The sequence below is a fragment of the Bison bison genome, unplaced genomic scaffold (assembly GCF_000754665.1).
Source record: "Bison bison bison isolate TAMUID 2011002044 unplaced genomic scaffold, Bison_UMD1.0 scf7180017864115, whole genome shotgun sequence".
NCBI classification, from domain to species: domain Eukaryota; kingdom Metazoa; phylum Chordata; class Mammalia; order Artiodactyla; family Bovidae; genus Bison; species Bison bison.
The window spans coordinates 766367-782354 of NW_011494687.1; the positions used below are offsets into that span (position 1 = coordinate 766367).

Genomic DNA, 15988 nt, shown 5'->3' on the forward strand with positions numbered 1-15988 from the left:
CATTACAAATTTATGATCTCCTTTTACAACCATCCTCCAAGCTATTCAGCAAGCTCATGTGGAGCAGAGTAGCCACCCAATAAATGTCAAATGAGTGTTTGTCAGTGGGTCCCCAGTAAGCTGTCACCTTTCAAAGCACCTATTTCAAACCTTCACTACTTTCTCAAGCCAACTGCTTCTACTTCCTCTTTCTGCAAACTGCATCACCTCACTTAAAAAAAATATTATTGTAGGTGCTTTACAATATTGTTAGTTTCTGCTGTACAGCAAAATGAATCAGCCACGTGTATACTGAGCGCAGAAGAATTGATGCTTTTGAACTGTGGTGTTGGAGAAGACTCTTGAGAGTCCCTTGGATTGCAAGGAGATCCAACCAGTCCATCCTAAAGCAGATCAGTCCTGGGTGTTCATTGGAAGGACTGATGTTGAAGCTGAAACTCCAATACTTTGGCCACCTGATGTGAAGAGCTGACTCATTGGAAAAGACCCTGATGCTGGGAAAGACTGAGGGCAGGAGGAGAAGAGGACTGATAAAAATAAGAGCTCAGTACATGGGAACTCCCTCAGTCTCTTGACTCCCCAACCTATCTCCCTATTGACTTACTAGTATCAGTGTCCATTCTTCACTCTTCCCTTTCACCCAGACGGCCATTCACTCTACAGATATTTGGGTGTCCAGCATATGCCAGGAGCTGTGCTCTGCTTGGCCCTGGAAATAGTGTGTGTTGGTGGGGAGAGGGGGCAGGAATATAAAAGAGGTAACAACCTAAGCCGAGAAGAATAGCTTTCTTTTGAAGATCTAAAAGCTAGTAGGTATGGTTGGTTCCGGAGAAGGCAATAGCACCCCACTCCAGTACTCTTGCCTGGAAAATCCCATGGACGCAGGAGCCTGGTAGGCTGCAGTCCACGGGGTCACTAAGAGTCAGACACGACTGATCGACTTCACTTTCACTCTTCACTTTCATGCCTTGGAGAAGGAAATGGCAACCCACTCCAGTGTTCTTGCCTTGAGAGTCCCAGGGACGGGGGAGCCTGGTGGGCTGCTGTCTATGGGTTTGCACAGAGTTGGACACGACTGAAGCAATTAAGCAACAGCAGCAGCATGGTTGGTTCAGGCAAGGAGTGTTTCAAAACTATGCTGGCTTTTGTGGATCAATGTGAGGATTCTTTTTTACCAAAGCATGTGAAAGGATTTTAAGCAGGAAGATGACATGATCAAATGCACATTTTTAAAAGATCACTTTTATTACCTATGTCTGTTAGTTTATTCTCTGTGCTTTCCAGCAGGCTAAAAATATTTCAAATAGATTTCCAGGCCCTAACACAGACCTAGAATCAGAGTCTTTGGGAGGAGAATCTGGAAGTTTGTCTGCTTACAGGAAATTCTGAAGAACAGCTAAATCTGAGTATCACTGTTTTAGAATATTACAAAAATAAAATTAGCATTTCTTACCAGAAAACCTATCTTTCTGTTTATATGTGGCATCTAGTATGCATCTATAAAAACGGGTCTTGGAGAGGACTTCATCAACGACCCGTGCATCATAAAACATCCTCCTCACCCTCCCTCTTCTATCACGCATCACCACCAGTACCACTTTCTGATCAAAATGCCAGAGGACTGAAAACATATTTCCTATTTACTGAGGAAACTGGGGTCTCTCTACCTAAACTATTATCCATCTTAACACATTAGTCACTGGTGAAAGAGCTAGGTAAGATGTATAGGGTGAAACCAAAATTATTCAAGTTACTAAAGATCTACATAGTGCCATGTAACTCCAGAAACTGTCCCATCAGGCTTTAATGTACATTAAAAGGTAGACCTTTCATAAGGTGTGCCCGTCCTCACCTCATACTGTCTGAGTGGCTATCATCAAAAAAGAACACAAATAAAAATGCTGGCGAAGATGTGGAGAAAAGAACCCTTGTATACCATTGACAGGAATGTAAATTGATGCAGCCACTATGAAAAACAGTGCAGAAGTTTCTCAAAAGGCTAAAAATAGAGTTACCATATGACCGAGCAATTCCACTCTTGGGTATATATTAAAAAAAAAACCAAACCAATACCCCAGTGTTCACAACAGCATTATTTAAAATTGCCAAGAATACAGAAGCAACTTAAGTGTCCATTAACAGATGAGTGGAACAAGATGTGGTGTGTACACACACACACACACACACACACAAATGGACTACTACTCAGTCACAAAAAAGAATGAAATTTTGTCACCTGTAGCAACATGGATGGACTTGGAGGGCATTATATTAAGTGAAGCATCTCAGAGAAAGAAATACTGTATGATATCACTTATATGTGGAGTCTAAAAAATACAACAAATCAGTGAATATAACAAAAAAGAAGCAGACTCACAGATATAGAGAACAAACTAGTGGTCACTAGTGGGTAATGGTGGAGAAGGCAATGGCACCCCACTCCAGTACTCCTGCCTGGAAAATCCCATGGATGGAGGAGCCTGGTGGGCTGCAGTCCATGGGGTCGCTAAGAGTCGGACACAACTGAGCGACGTCACTTTCACTTTTCACTTCCATGCATTAGAGAAGGAAATGGCAACCCACTTCAGTATTCTTTCGTGGAGAATCCCAGGGACGGGGGAGCCTAGTGGGCTGCCGTCTATGGGGTCGCACAGAGTCGGATACGACTGAAGCGACTTAGCAGCAGCAGTGGGGAAGGGGCAGGGGCAGCTTGGGGTAGGGGAGTTGGAGGTACAAAGAATGGGTGTAAGACATGCTCAAGCATATACTTTAAAACATGGGGAATATAGCCAATACTTTGTAACGACTCTAATTGGAAAGTAACCTTTAAAATTGTATTTTAAAATGCTCTGCTCTTCCTAATTATTTCATGTTGACTAATATTAGAATATGCAATCCTTAAGAACACACAAGTCACATCCTAGGTGGTGCAGGAAGAGGAGAGTTGGGCATTTGTCACAGAAAGCCCACATACATGATGCATAAATCACCTATGCCCAGTTAAGACCACGTTCAGTCTGGTTTGTGTTATTTATGATTAAAAGACAGAGATAATACAGAAAATGAAGGATAGTCCTTCAACTTGTATTTGCCAAGGGACTTCATCTTTTCTTCTTGCACTGCTTATCTACAAATCAGACAAAATGCTAGAGAGTCAGATGATGCCATAAGCATTTCTCCTTGGCAAACTGCCAAGAGGCAGTTATGAAAGGGAAGGAGAAGAAAAATCAGATAAACATCTTCAAAACCAACTTCTGTGGAAGTGATGAAAGACACAAAAAGTCATCTTTGATGTGGCCCTCCCCTAAACAGTCTTGTAACCAAACACTTAAGACAAACGTATTCTTTCTTGCTGTCCATCTGTTCATGCCTAGTAATATTTTATGGATGAAAAATGAGGAAATACCAACTACTTCATATGTTGGGAAGGATAAAGGAAGTTTAGCTAACAAATCACTTACTCTGTGCTTGGTCCATTCTGTCTTACAAAAATTAACACATGAATCCTCCCAACAGAACTACAAGGTTACATATTATTGATAACTAAAGTTGCTTGTATGTGGCAGAACCTAGATTCAAATTTAAACATACAGAAACCCCTCCCCGCCAAAAAAAATCTAAGCAGGCTTGTCTGAGTCCACATTCTTTAGCACCCTCTATGGTTCACAGCAGTACCTGCTCTGCTGAGACCTCCAGAATACTTGCTAACACCCTCCTCATCTTTGCTGTTTCTATTACACAACCCATTTCTGGTCTTCCAAGAAGCTTTCCCCAACCACCACGTATCACTTCTGCACTGCCCATAAAGTTCATTTATGCCTCACACTACTGACCTCCGGTGGGTAGGTTTTCTTCTCCAACCCAGTGCTTGCCCATTCAGGCAAGCCCCAATGTCCAGCACTGTGTGAGCAACCGGGGCATTTACTGGTCCAGCCAGTGAAGTCGGGCTTGCCCGGGCTGGCTCCCTCCAAGCACAAACAGGAACTTTGATAATCATCTGGGGGATGTACAACACAGGGAATACAGCCAAAATTTACAATAACTAAAAATAGAGTATAATATTTAAAAACTGTGAATCACTATGTAGTACACCTGAAACATATTTGTACAACTATACTTCAATTTTTAAAAAAATCTAAAAAACAACCATCTGCGGGAAAGAGATGTCCAGTGCTGGGCAGAGAGTTCCCAAAGGCTGGACAACCCAGCCCTGCATTCCAAGACTTGTGAAGAAACGACAGGGAGGCTGGTACATACGCTGCCGCATTCAGCGGAAATTTCAACTTAGAGCGACTAGGGCAGGTGACCGGCTTAATTCCAAAGTTTAACACTTCAACTACCAGTTCATTTTTAAAAAAAACGAAAAACTTCAGTTAACTGTTCCAACTCACAAGGCAACTCAACGGCTTCTGTTCTCTTTCTACCAAACAGTAAGAGGAAGCTAAAAAGGCCGAACCATTATGCCCGAGGGAGTAAGTGCTTCCCACTATCTGACCTCCATCCGGCCTGCTGCAGCTGCAGCCTTTCCCTCTCGTTCTGCGTTCTTACCAGTGGATTCAGAAATAAATCCCCACCCACACTAAACCGGGAACTCAGAGCCAAGCAAAGGAGATATCTTGAGGGACCACGCGCGGTTTTACGGTCAGGGATAGGGGCTGTAAAGTGCTCACTGCCTTTCGGTTCTGGGACAAGAATCGCACCCCCAAAACCTGAGTCACCAACCGCCGCCGCGGGCCGGAAGTCACTGCGCCAGCATCCTCCCTGAGCCTTACCGCGGTGTTTCCCGTGAGCCCGCGGGCGCGCGAGGACTACATCTCCCGGCATGCTTCGAGGCTGCAGAAATTAACCCTTCAGGGCCCGCGGCTGCCCTGCGCCCCGCCTCCGCCCCTTACCTGGACCCCACAGGGTGAGTTTTGGGGCGCTGGGGAGGGGCTCTTTCCTTTATTTAAGGCTTCGGGGTGTGTGTGTGTAGGGGTGTGTGTGTGTGTGTGTATGTGTGTGAGATGTACTCCTGGCTAGAGGAAAGATTCTGATTTTCCTAAAATGAGACGATTTGCAGTAATGAGGTTCAGATGGGTTTTTTTTTTTTTGCGAGTGGGAGACCCAGCATCAACTCTCTAAACCCCTAAATTGAATCACTACTGTCTTCCTCCGAATGCTATCTAAATCATCGCCTTCTTTACCCCCAGTACAAAAATAACCAGTAAACCCTCCCCTCTTTCATAGGCCCCTGACTTCCACCTTTCCCCAGTCCTCACAACAAGGTTTGCAACCTGGCTGCCAAGTCAGGGTTTTATTATCCTTCTGGTTGAGGGTTGAAAACTCATGGAGCCCAGAGGACCTCGCACATCTTTATGGATTAGAGATTTTAGAAATTAGGCCCTTTGCCTCTCAGAGCCTGCCTTTCCCCTCAGGTGCCACCATGGAGTCCCTGCAGGTTCAGCAGGCACCCCATCTTTGTCTGACTTGAATGACCATAGGCTTGTGGACAGGGTTCCTTTCTTCGGAGTATGGGTGATGGGTATTAAATTCAATCCTTGCCTCCATCCCCACTCCTAAAACAAAACTGGGGCTAGAAGAGTGGGTGGGAGTCACACCCTTCTATTACTGTTCTTTCTCCGTACCCTGCAGTGCACAGTTCCAGTTCTGGGCTGGGAGGGAGGGGGTTAGGGACTTGAGTATTATAAGCTGTGGGGTGAACTACCCTGCTCCTCATCCATAGGAAGAGGGAAGTGGAAGGGCTGCTTGTTTTTTTCCCCTTTCACTACTCCCAGACCCCACTTTAATAAGGCCCCCATCTTTGCCTCCATCTTCAAGAGTCTAAAGTTGCTAGGAAAAAGGACTATTCCGAGTCAGGGGGTCGGAATTTTCTGGGTCCCCTTCTTTTCCTCACCCCTGTTTCAGTTTCTCCCTGGCAACCCTCCTATCTGCACCCTGAAAGTTAACTCCCCCTTTCTGGGCTGTCTCTACCTTCCTCCCCCTGCCCCCAAAGGGCCATTGTTCTGGTCAGCGTTTGGGGCGGGGTGGACAGAAGGGAGAAGACCTTGGGGCAGGAGTCCTGAACCACACTGAGGCCAGGGGAGTGAGGGCAGCCGGCATATCTCTCCTCTATCTCACCCTCCCCCCAGCCAACTGGCTCCCTGCCCCTGCCCCCGCCCCTTGACATCCCAGACTCCCTGGCTATTTAAACAGAGATGGGTGCCCCCATCGGCACGCTGTCCTTTGGCCACCCGACATCATGCCTCCCAAGAAGGATGTTCCCGTGAAGAAACCAGTGGGGCCCCCTGCTGCCCCCAAGCCTGCTGCTAAGCCTGCAGTAGGGCCCCCTCCATCCAGGGTTGAGCTACCATCACTTATCCCTGTAATCCTTGAGAAACCTGCGAAAATCCAGGAGCCCCCCATCGATCTCTCCAAAGTGGTGGTAAGTCCCTGAAAAGTGAGAAAAGAATGGAGGAGTGGGTACAACAGTGGGATATAGCCTAGGGGACTACGGGTATCTAAAAGGTAGGGAATCAAGTAAGCACTGGATGATGGTGGGGGGTTTTCTTAGTACCCCCCGCCCCGGAAGCATCTAAGCTTAATGACTCTATTGTCTTTGTTGCCCTCTGCCTCTAACCGATAACATGTGTGTATATGTACATCACTTTCTCACTGTCCTGCTGGAGGCAGAGCCTGTAAGATGGGGAACATCTGGGTTCTGAGGACAGTTTCAAGGTGAAAGGGGGGAGCTGCTGCCTGCCTGTCTGACTATTCAATATGAAAAGCCACAGCTCTGAACCCCAGGAGGGAAGGCTGAAGAGGACAGACTTGTTAGACAATCACAGCTGGGGGCCAGGGGTAAATTTAGCCTTTGTTCAGCCCCCAGTTATGTGAGGGATGCAGGGCTCAGGGCAGTAGAGGGAGGGGAACAGGTGGCATGGGATTAACCCTGTTCCCAGGAAACCCTCCCCCCAATAATTCCTCCTCTTGGGATTCTCCCAAGTTCTGGAGCTGGGAATGGGACTGAGGTGGCTGGGTTCCCAGCCTGGTCCCTATGGGCCCCTCCCCCGAAGTGGCTGCCAGTTGGTCGGGAGGAGTGCTGGAGAGGGATTGAGTGAGTCCTGTCATCTCTCCTCACATGCTGTTCTCTTCCACAGATCGAGTTTAACAAGGACCAGCTGGAGGGTGAGGAGATGCCCCTGAGCCCAGTGTCCATCCCAAGTCCCCAGTCAGATCCTCTTTCTATTCCCCTACCTCTATTCCCGACCTTGAAACCTCCCACACTAGTGCTCCTTGTGTCCTCTCTTCTGCCCAGCTCAAAGCACACTGTTTCTGAATTTCCTTTCTCCTGGTGGTGATGGGAACCCCTTGTCAACACTGACCTCTCCTTACACTTCAGAGTTCAAGGAGGCCTTCGAGCTGTATGACCGAGTGGGGGATGGCAAGATCCAGTTCAGCCAGTGTGGGGACGTGATGAGGGCTCTGGGCCAGAACCCCACCAACGCCGAGGTGCTCAGGGTCTTGGGATACCCCAAGAGTGATGGTGAGGGCACCTGTGGGACCATGCGGGTTTTCAGTTTGGTGGTGGAGTGTTGGTAAGGTGATAAAGGATCCTGAGGTGGGTCCCAGGACTTTAAAAACTGTCAAACATAAGGGCAAAAAAATGTCTGAATGTTGAACAGATGAAACCCTTCATGGTGGGGATGGGAGTTGGGTCCTAGGTGACACTGTAGTAACCTTTTCTTCACCTCTCTATCTCCAGAGCTGAAGTCGCGCCGTGTGGACTTTGAGACTTTCCTGCCCATGCTCCAGGCAGTCGCCAAGTTGCCGGACCGAGGCTCATACCAGGACTACCTGGAGGGGCTTCGGGTGTTTGACAAAGAGCAGAATGGCAAAGTCATGGGAGCTGAGCTCAGACATGTCCTCACCACCCTGGGTGAGGCAGGGACCAGAACTCCTGGGGGTGTTGAGAGGAGGGGATGAACTAAGAAGGTTAGCCAAGTAGGCAGAGCCAATGAGGGATTACTGTCCTGTGGGTCATGGGAAGGAGACTGAGAAGGTCAGAGCCTTAGGGACAGGATCTGAAGGTCTTCCCCCTTCAGTCTAGTGAGTGGGCTGCAGCTGCCTCCCAAAGGGGCAGAGGAAAGGGAACGAGGTGGGAAATCTGAGTTTCAGTCTTGGGAAGAGATGGCTGTACTCTATGATATGGTCTGTTTCTTAATCCTCTGGAATTCAGTTTCCTTGTCTATCAAAGCTTTCACCACCTATAACTGAGGTGAAATGGAAAGCAAGATTCAGAGACACACTCAAGGCATGCCCCCTACAAAGAGGGAATTCTCTTGGGGGACTGTTGCTATGGGCAAGTCTCCAGGCTGGGAGAAGAGGAGGTACCACCAGAAGAAAGAGGCGTGGGTTGATGAGGGAGGGAAGGCAGGGGCTAAAACACTGTGTCTGGGCCCAGGAGAGAGGATGACTGAAGAGGAGGTGGAGTCTGTTTTGGCAGGACATGAGGACAGCAGTGGCTGCATCAACTACGAAGGTGAGGGGCCAGAGGAGCAGAAACGACTCGGGAGGAGGGAGGCAGGAGGCCCGAGGTATGTGGGTGGAGGCATCCTGGAGCCTGAATTATCTAAAGTAGATGGGTTATCATCAGGCCAGCTTCTGAAGCCCCTCTGGCCTCTTCTCTCTGCAGCCTTCCTGAAGCACATCCTAAGCGTCTGAGCAATGCAGGTAGGGCACTCTCACTGCGCCTTGAGAGGCAAGCCTCCTTCCTGTCCCTCTGCCTGCGTACAAAAGCAGGGAAGTGCATTTCCGTGTCTTGCTGCGCGACAGCGGCAGGATTTGGCAACGTTCATCTTTTTCCACAGGGGCAGGGGGGTCGGACGCTGGGCCCCCACCAGGCAAAAGCACGTTCCTGCCACTAGGAGGCTATTGTTTCAAAATAAAGAGACGTTTCCTCCCTTAGCTTCCGACTCTTGCTTTCTTTAGAGGTGGGGGAGGGAAAGGGAGGGCTCCTCTTCCCACCCGCACCCACCAATGCGACCTCCTCTGACTTTCTCGCTGCTCGGAGGAGCAGATTCCTTGCGCCCCATTCCACCTTGTTCTGCAGTTTCTGTGCCCCAGGTAGGGCTATTCTGGAGACTTGACCACCAGCTGGCCCCCGCCCACCTTATTACTAATATAGTAGCATCATCTGCATAAACCCGGGCCAGGATCCCCATTGGTTGGGTCAGCTGGGGTGACGTCATTAGGACGTACTAAGACTAGGGTTGGGCCAGGAACCGGAGCCATTACTGCAGGAAAAGGTCCCGCAGAGCTGAGCGTCAAGATGGTGGGGCCTGGGGCCGAGAGGATGAGCGGGATTTGGGGCGAGAAGCGGGAAGCCGGGGAGAAGGGGCGGGGAGAAGGCAGAGAGTAGCGAGTAAATGAACCTGAGGCCCCCGAAGGTTGGAGGTGGGGTTGGAGTGTTTGGGATCCTACCCTGCTGGGAAGCGAGTCCCCAGCATGGAATAGGAGTTTGTGATTCAGAGTTTTGGGACTGGGACGGAAGCTGGGGGGATTGGAGTTATGATGCTGACCACTCTCGTCTTCTCTGGGCAGTGTGACTTCACCGAGGATCAGACCGCAGGTAGGTAATCTCTGACCTCTGTTGAGGTCATGTTAGGGAGAGGGACACTCCCTCTACCTCCTTCCCCCTCACCTGTCATCTCTTTAGCACCCCCAGGGGAATACCTGGTGGGTTCCCTTCTCCTTCCTTCTGGATCTTCCATTTTCTTTCCTCACTCTTTCTTCCTCCCTTCCCTTCTACTCTAGATCTGAGCCCCAAGCACTGGGTGAGTTTTAGGTGACGTGGGTGTGTTAAACAACTTGATCACTAATGCCTGCTGTGTGTGGGGCTTGGGGACGGTGTATTAAGCTGTTTGTGCTCCTCTGTTCCTTAATCAGCCACTTCTGCCTCTTTTCCTCCTGTGATAACTACCCTCTCCCTCAGCTTGTAATTGTGAAGGCTGTAAACAGCAGTGACGTTTTTTTGTGAAAGTGCAACAGGGGAGTTTGCTGAGGATACTTCTTTGTAGCAGTACCCTCTGAAATGACCCTGTACTGGAGAGGTGAGAAGTGGCAGGCTGGGATGACCCCAGTCCCAGGCCGCTGCTCCCACTTCCTTATAAGGACAGGGCCCAGACAGGGCGGTGGCGAATTCCTGCCCTGAGTCGTGTAATGAGGAGGCTGGGCAGGCTTGCTGCAGGCGGAGAGGGTATGTAAATGGCCGTTACCACTCTGCTAAGGGTTGAGGAAGGCCAGGTCTTTATGTGAGACACCTGAGTTGGGAGGAAGGGACACTGGATCCCTCTTAGAGGGCTTGGGTTTACAGTGTTGTAAATATCTGATTTCCTCAGCATGATCAAAGTTGAATGGGCAGTGGGGACTGTGGAGGAGGGTTTGGGTTAACACCTGTGTGTCCCATACTGATGTTTATCTGGATCCTCAGAGTTCAAGGAGGCCTTCCAGCTGTTTGACCGAACGGGGGATGGCAAGATCCTGTACAGTCAGTGTGGGGACGTGATGAGGGCCCTGGGCCAGAATCCCACCAACGCCGAGGTGCTCAAAGTCCTGGGGAACCCCAAGAGTGATGGTGAGGGTCCTTAAGAACAACTCCGCAGTGTGGTGGTGGGCCTGCAGTCTTCAAATAGCTTCCTTTTATCTTCCTAGGCCCCAAACACAAGCGGGTCTTGTCTGGCAAATCCCACAGATTTCTCCTGCCTGGAGTGGGAGCCCCTTAACCCTAGTCCTAAGAACACATATGACTTAGCTTCCACCTCCTTTTCGGCAGAGATGAACGTGAAGGTACTGGACTTTGAGCACTTCCTACCCATGCTGCAGACTGTGGCCAAGAACAAGGACCAGGGCACCTACGAGGACTATGTCGAAGGCCTTCGGGTGTTTGACAAGGAAGGGAACGGCACTGTCATGGGTGCTGAGATCCGGCACGTTCTCGTCACACTGGGTGAGGCTCTGCCCTTCCTTCTTGAGATGCCACTTGATAGACCTCAGTGTCACCCAACTCCAGAACACTCGCTCTTCCTTCCCCTCTGAAGGTGAGAAGATGACAGAGGAAGAAGTAGAGATGCTGGTGGCAGGGCATGAGGACAGCAATGGCTGTATCAACTATGAAGGTGAGGGACAAACCAGGGTCTCGGAGGAAGCAGCCATATGGGGCAGGTCATGCACAGCACTGAGGGCTTTCCCTGTCCCTGGATTCAGGCTCCTAAAAGTGCCAGGAGGCAAGGGGCAGGGCCCAGCCCAGCCCAGGAATGGGAGGCCAGAGGGGTGTGACAGGAAAGGAAGGGCTCATGTGGCCTGAAGGGTGGGGAAGGGATGGGAAGTAAAAATAAATGGATGTCCAGTCCCTCACTGCCTGACCCCTTCACCCCACGTCTATGTCTTGTCTTCACCATGAATGTCTCTTCCTTCCTGCAGCGTTTGTGAGGCATATCCTGTCGGGGTGACGGGCCCATGGGGCGGGTACGGCTCCTCCCAGCCCCCCTTCTCTAGTTGACCTCCCCAGTGTTTTCCTCCCCAGCCTTTGCTCTCTAGCCCCTGCCCTTCCCCTACTACCATCTGACTTCCTCCCGGCATGCCTCTGCATGGAGCTGACTGGGGAGGGGAGGGGTTCCTCAAAGAGGCAGACAGCCTGGGGGTGTGGCACCTCCTCCTCTCCTAGAACGGGCTCTGAGGTTTGGTTGGCTTCTGGGGTACTAGTGTCTGGGAACTCACACCAGCCTACCTACCCCTGTCTGGCTTCATGGTGATCCTTTAGCCCGGGATCACGTGGTTGGCAGGGCGGGTGGGTTGCCTGCCCCATCGTGCTGCTATAGGTCTTCTCTTCTTTCCGCTGGGCAGCTTGGAGGTACCCTAACCCAAAACTCTTGTCTCCTCCTCCCCCAGTGGCTGACAGTAGCTGTAGGTTTAGTTGGGAACTCTTCCGCCTCTGCTGTGTTCTTGCTGCTCAGGGTGGGGCAGGGGGAACTAACAGCTGGTGGGAGGGGAGCTGGGGGTCGAGAGTACTGGTTAGACTCAAGGTGGCCCCTCTGCAAACTGACCCCAAGGTTGGTTGTTGTGGGCACATTCCTTCTTACGCTGCCTTTGTGGTCTTGTGGTCTCCTGGCCCCTGGCGGACCCCTCCCCTTCGCCCTGCTTCCTGTTCACCCCCCTCTCCTTTCCACAGAGCTCGTCCGCATGGTGCTGAATGGCTGAGGATATTCCCAGTGTGCGTGGACACTGCACCTTCCTTGTGGGAGATTGTGTATGTAGCCCGGAGGCTTCTAGGTTCTCTTGTCACAGTATTTTCCCCAGATTCTCTTTCTTGGATGATGTCTGCCATCAGCATTCACCAAATAAACTTGTTCTCTGCTCTATGTGCGGTTCTGCTGTTCTTCCTGAGCAGGGTGAAAAGGAAGGCAGTCTGGGGTCAGTGGACCAGAGGTTGGGGGAAGCCAGCCAAGGGCCTGCAGGAGCCACTTTTGCCTCATTTAAGAGATGCTGGCTTCACTCATCGGTGCTACAAAGGCTACCTTGAGGCCAGAAATGCCTGTAGGACTAAGGTTGGCCACCCTTGTTCATCCCATGTGGGCTGAGTCCTCTCCTAGCCCTCCCTGGCATGGAAGGCCTTTTGTCAGGGAGCCCAGGAACTGTTTATTGGAGCGAAAGTCAGGCCATATTAGTACTGCCTGGGCCTGTCACTTCAGCGAGGCCCAGGGCCAACAATAACAAGCAGCTGAGATGCCTGCCTTCTCCCGCCTAATAAGGGAAGACGTGAAGCCACCACTTCTGAAAGGATAAATAGACAAAATTTCCAGGTTGTGAGTTGTCCTTCCAAGTCTTAAATGGCTATTTTTAGAACAGGTGAGAGCCTCTCCCCAGCTCCTGCACAGTTGTTCAGCCTGACAGCTGTGCTGCCTTTGGCCCGCAGTGGAGAGAGGCCCGGTGTTGGCCGAGCGTCTCTCCAGCCCCGCCTAATGCTGCTGGAAGGACTCCCGGGGTGCTGCTCCAGCCCGATCCCCCTGCCTCACAGCCACGGGTAAGAGAACACAGAAGGCATCCACAAATGGAACTGAAAGCAAATTAATTTATAAAAAAAAAAAAAAAAAGGGAAAAGAAAGAAAAAAGAAAAAATTTACAGAAAATTTTGAACAAAAGAAAGGTGCCAAGACGCAGAGGAAGAGAAACACGGGGACACGAGGAACAAAGGGCCTGGTGGGAGGGACCAAGAACTGGTGGAAAGCCTTGGAATCACTGTTGTCTTCACATCAGGGATGAAGAGAGGAGAGCTGGTACTGGGGGCACTGGAATCTGGGGAGCAGAGCTGAGCCACGAGCTGCCATCAGGGGGTCGGCATGCCCCTAGGTTAGGCACCCCTACCCAGCTGCTGCCCCAAATCCCAGGGAATTCCCCGCTACCAGCCATGATGGGCATGGTGGGAGGAAGAGGGGACAGAGTGACCCACCACGTCATAAGAAGGAGGTGCTTAAGTGCTTTTTTGACAATTCCACGTTTTTAAAACTTCCCATTCTTTTAGTGCTCCCCTCTCCGCATCTTCTGGGAGCCAGAGCCCGGGGAGGAGGCCACAAAGCCCCACGTGCCCTTTCTTCCTCCGCTACCTACCACAGGAGTCCCCAAGACATTTCCCCACCAAATAGACATACGCTGACATCAACTACGCAGGAGACTTTTAAAAACACAAAACTGACATTCAGAGGGAAGGGGGTCATTGGCTGAGCTTGGGTGGCCTAAACAGCAACACTGAGGAAGCAGTGGGAGAGAGGAGTGGGAATAAATGGGGCAGCCGAGGGGTGTGGGGAGCTGACTCAGTCACTAACGAGGGGCCGGAGGAGACAGCCTGCACCCTATTCTATCAGAGCTCTCCCCAGAACCTAGATACCCCTTTCCTAAAACTCACCTCCCTCCTCCAAAAAATGTAAAACTTGGATTTTTCTCACTGGTTGGAGGGCTTTTTAAAATCTCTACTTCCTTTTAAAGGGCTTTTTTTTTTTCAATCCATAAAAAATGCAGTAGTTTTGTGGGGATGTACCCTTAACAGTGGTTAATTAGGACCTTGTAGAAACACCTTCGCCCAGCCCTTCCTTTGAGGGCAGTGTCCCCATCCTATCTTCTCTCCCAGACATTAGAAACATTTTTCCACAGAAGTCCTTGAATCATCCAATGTAAAAATGCCTGCCCCTGACAGGCACGGTGGGGGCTTTGGAGGGGCAGGAGGACTTTCCTTACGTAGTGATGAACTCTCCAGGCTGGGGAAGAGTCCCAGTGGTGGGGACGGGGCTGTTCCTGGAACCTTGATCTCCTTTGGGGGTGAGGAGGGAGAGAGATGTCGGGCTGGCTCCTCACTGTGGGGGTGGCACGGGGGTGACTGTGCCTGGGCTCGGGGCCGTGGGGTCTGGAGGCAGGGGGGTGCCTGGGTCTGTGGAGAGAAGAAAGCTGCGTCAGCTGAGTTGAGCAGGGGAGAGGTTCCAGACCCAGGCCACCAGATACGCAACCGGGCATGGCATGCAATGGACGGGAGATGAGAGAGCACCCCCATGGACAACTTCCTTTTCCCAGAGTTCTCTCCCACCACACGCTGGGAAAACTGCTACACCCCAACTGTCCTCCTGCCCCCCAGGGAACTCTCTAAATGGGGCACTTGAGCGTGATGGGAACAAGCAAATGGGACGGCAATCATCATGCAAACAAGTAGCCGTTTTTCCAGTTTACAACTGAGATGCTCTGTGTCACAGGACTCCTCCGTGACCCACCAGTGAAAGGCCCCAGCGTCATCCCAGGGGGCAGCTGCCAGGCTGGGGAATGGTGGAGGACAGCCAGAGAGGCCCTTCCCTCCTGTATTCTAATTTTACCACAGCGTTCAAAAAAACGATCCTGGAAGCCATAGTACCCGAGCCCCTCGCCCACCTGCCCTCCAGTCCACCCCGTGGAGCCCTCTCCCGCCCCTTGCCCCCTCCAGGACCCTTCTCACCTGGCAGTGGGCTGGCACTGGGCAGGAGGTTGCCCTGAACAGCTGCCACAATGGCAGGGCTCTGGGCTGCGGCGGATCCGAGCCCCGGCCCAAGAGGCAAAGAAGATGGCATGGTGGTGGTCGCCGGCAGGTTAGGATGTAGAGGGTTCGCCATGGACACAGGCAGGTTAGGTGGGGGGAGAGTGGCCGGGGCAAACGGGAGATGGTGGTGATGCCCATGCAGGTTAGGAGGAGGGGGGAGGTTAATACTGATGGAGTCGGCTAGGCTACCAAATGGGATGATGGATGGAGCAGGAGGGGGAGGCGGCATGCCAAAAGGCAAACCCAAAGGAGCATTACCCGCCACGCCTGGGTGCCCGCTGCCTGGCACTGCCCCTGGCATCATTGAGGGAGGAGTTTGTTGGTTGGGGAACGGTGAGGGGCCTGGGAATGAAGAGGAGAGATGGAGAAGGTTGGAGGCATACAATCTCACTCACCAACTCACTCTCACAGTGAGGATAACCCAGTCACTCCTAGGCCACCTTCCCTTTTCCTGATACTAGAACTGAGTGATAAATCCTTGGAACAAAATTCCAAAAATCTGGCTCTGGGGAGGGAGCCCTGCTGACTTAGGGAATAGCCATGGTGAAGGAGGATCTGTAGAAACTGAGGTCAATCCTTATCTCCAGTCCTATCACACACTGCCTCTGAGGGGAACTGGAACGTGCCCCCGGAACCCTCCACTCAGCCAGAGTTCCAGAAGCCATCACTCACCATGGGGTCCAGGGGGGGGTACCCCTGGTGGGACGGCCCCAGGCTGGGGGGCGCCAGCTGGTGGCTGCTGCTGTGGCCCCACAGTTGACCCTGCCTGCCCAAGCTGTTCGGAGGGCCCCAAGCTTCCAGGAGGGGCCCCACTGCCCGCAGGAGCCGGGGCCACAGAGGCTGGAGCCATGGCCAAGCCATGGACAGTGGGTGGCCCAGCAGCGCCTGGGGGTGGGAGAG

The 15988-nt window shown here is 51.5% G+C and overlaps 3 protein-coding genes and 1 long non-coding RNA gene across 5 annotated transcripts in view; 2 read left to right on the forward strand and 2 right to left on the reverse strand.

The window, feature by feature from the left end:
- Window positions 1-3833: 3833 nt before the first annotated feature.
- Window positions 3834-4758, reverse strand: LOC104988064. Its single transcript, XR_825205.1, has 2 exons — window positions 4671-4758; window positions 3834-3997 (listed from the first exon to the last, which is right to left on the reverse strand). It is a non-coding gene; the product is annotated as an uncharacterized LOC104988064 (long non-coding RNA).
- Window positions 4759-4867: 109 nt separating this feature from the next.
- MYL6B (myosin, light chain 6B, alkali, smooth muscle and non-muscle) lies at window positions 4868-8943 on the forward strand. The gene is made up of 8 exons (XM_010839214.1): window positions 4868-4906; window positions 6193-6421; window positions 7137-7164; window positions 7379-7522; window positions 7742-7915; window positions 8441-8518; window positions 8672-8709; window positions 8847-8943. Exons 2-7 carry the CDS (start codon window positions 6239-6241, stop codon window positions 8698-8700), a joined length of 636 nt encoding a protein of 211 aa, XP_010837516.1. The 5' UTR covers window positions 4868-4906; window positions 6193-6238; the 3' UTR covers window positions 8701-8709; window positions 8847-8943.
- Window positions 8944-9228: 285 nt separating this feature from the next.
- On the forward strand, window positions 9229-12395 carry MYL6 (myosin, light chain 6, alkali, smooth muscle and non-muscle). 2 transcript variants are annotated; one of them, XM_010839216.1, is made up of 7 exons: window positions 9229-9310; window positions 9580-9607; window positions 10469-10612; window positions 10811-10984; window positions 11076-11153; window positions 11458-11502; window positions 12206-12395. In XM_010839216.1, exons 1-6 carry the CDS (start codon window positions 9308-9310, stop codon window positions 11484-11486), a joined length of 456 nt encoding a protein of 151 aa, XP_010837518.1. In that variant the 5' UTR covers window positions 9229-9307; the 3' UTR covers window positions 11487-11502; window positions 12206-12395. The 2 variants fall into 2 exon arrangements, with proteins under 2 accessions (XP_010837518.1, XP_010837517.1); XM_010839215.1 differs by lacking the exon at window positions 11458-11502.
- A 696-nt stretch (window positions 12396-13091) lies between these two features.
- Window positions 13092-15988, reverse strand: part of SMARCC2 (SWI/SNF related, matrix associated, actin dependent regulator of chromatin, subfamily c, member 2) — a gene marked incomplete at its 5' end in the record, with an annotated part of 20258 nt that continues 17361 nt past the window's right edge. Inside the window, 4 exons of the mRNA XM_010839368.1 lie at window positions 13092-14455; window positions 15008-15073; window positions 15347-15430; window positions 15761-15988. Coding sequence (XP_010837670.1) covers window positions 14379-14455; window positions 15008-15073; window positions 15347-15430; window positions 15761-15988 — 455 coding nt within the window. The remainder of the gene's footprint in view (window positions 14456-15007; window positions 15074-15346; window positions 15431-15760) is intronic.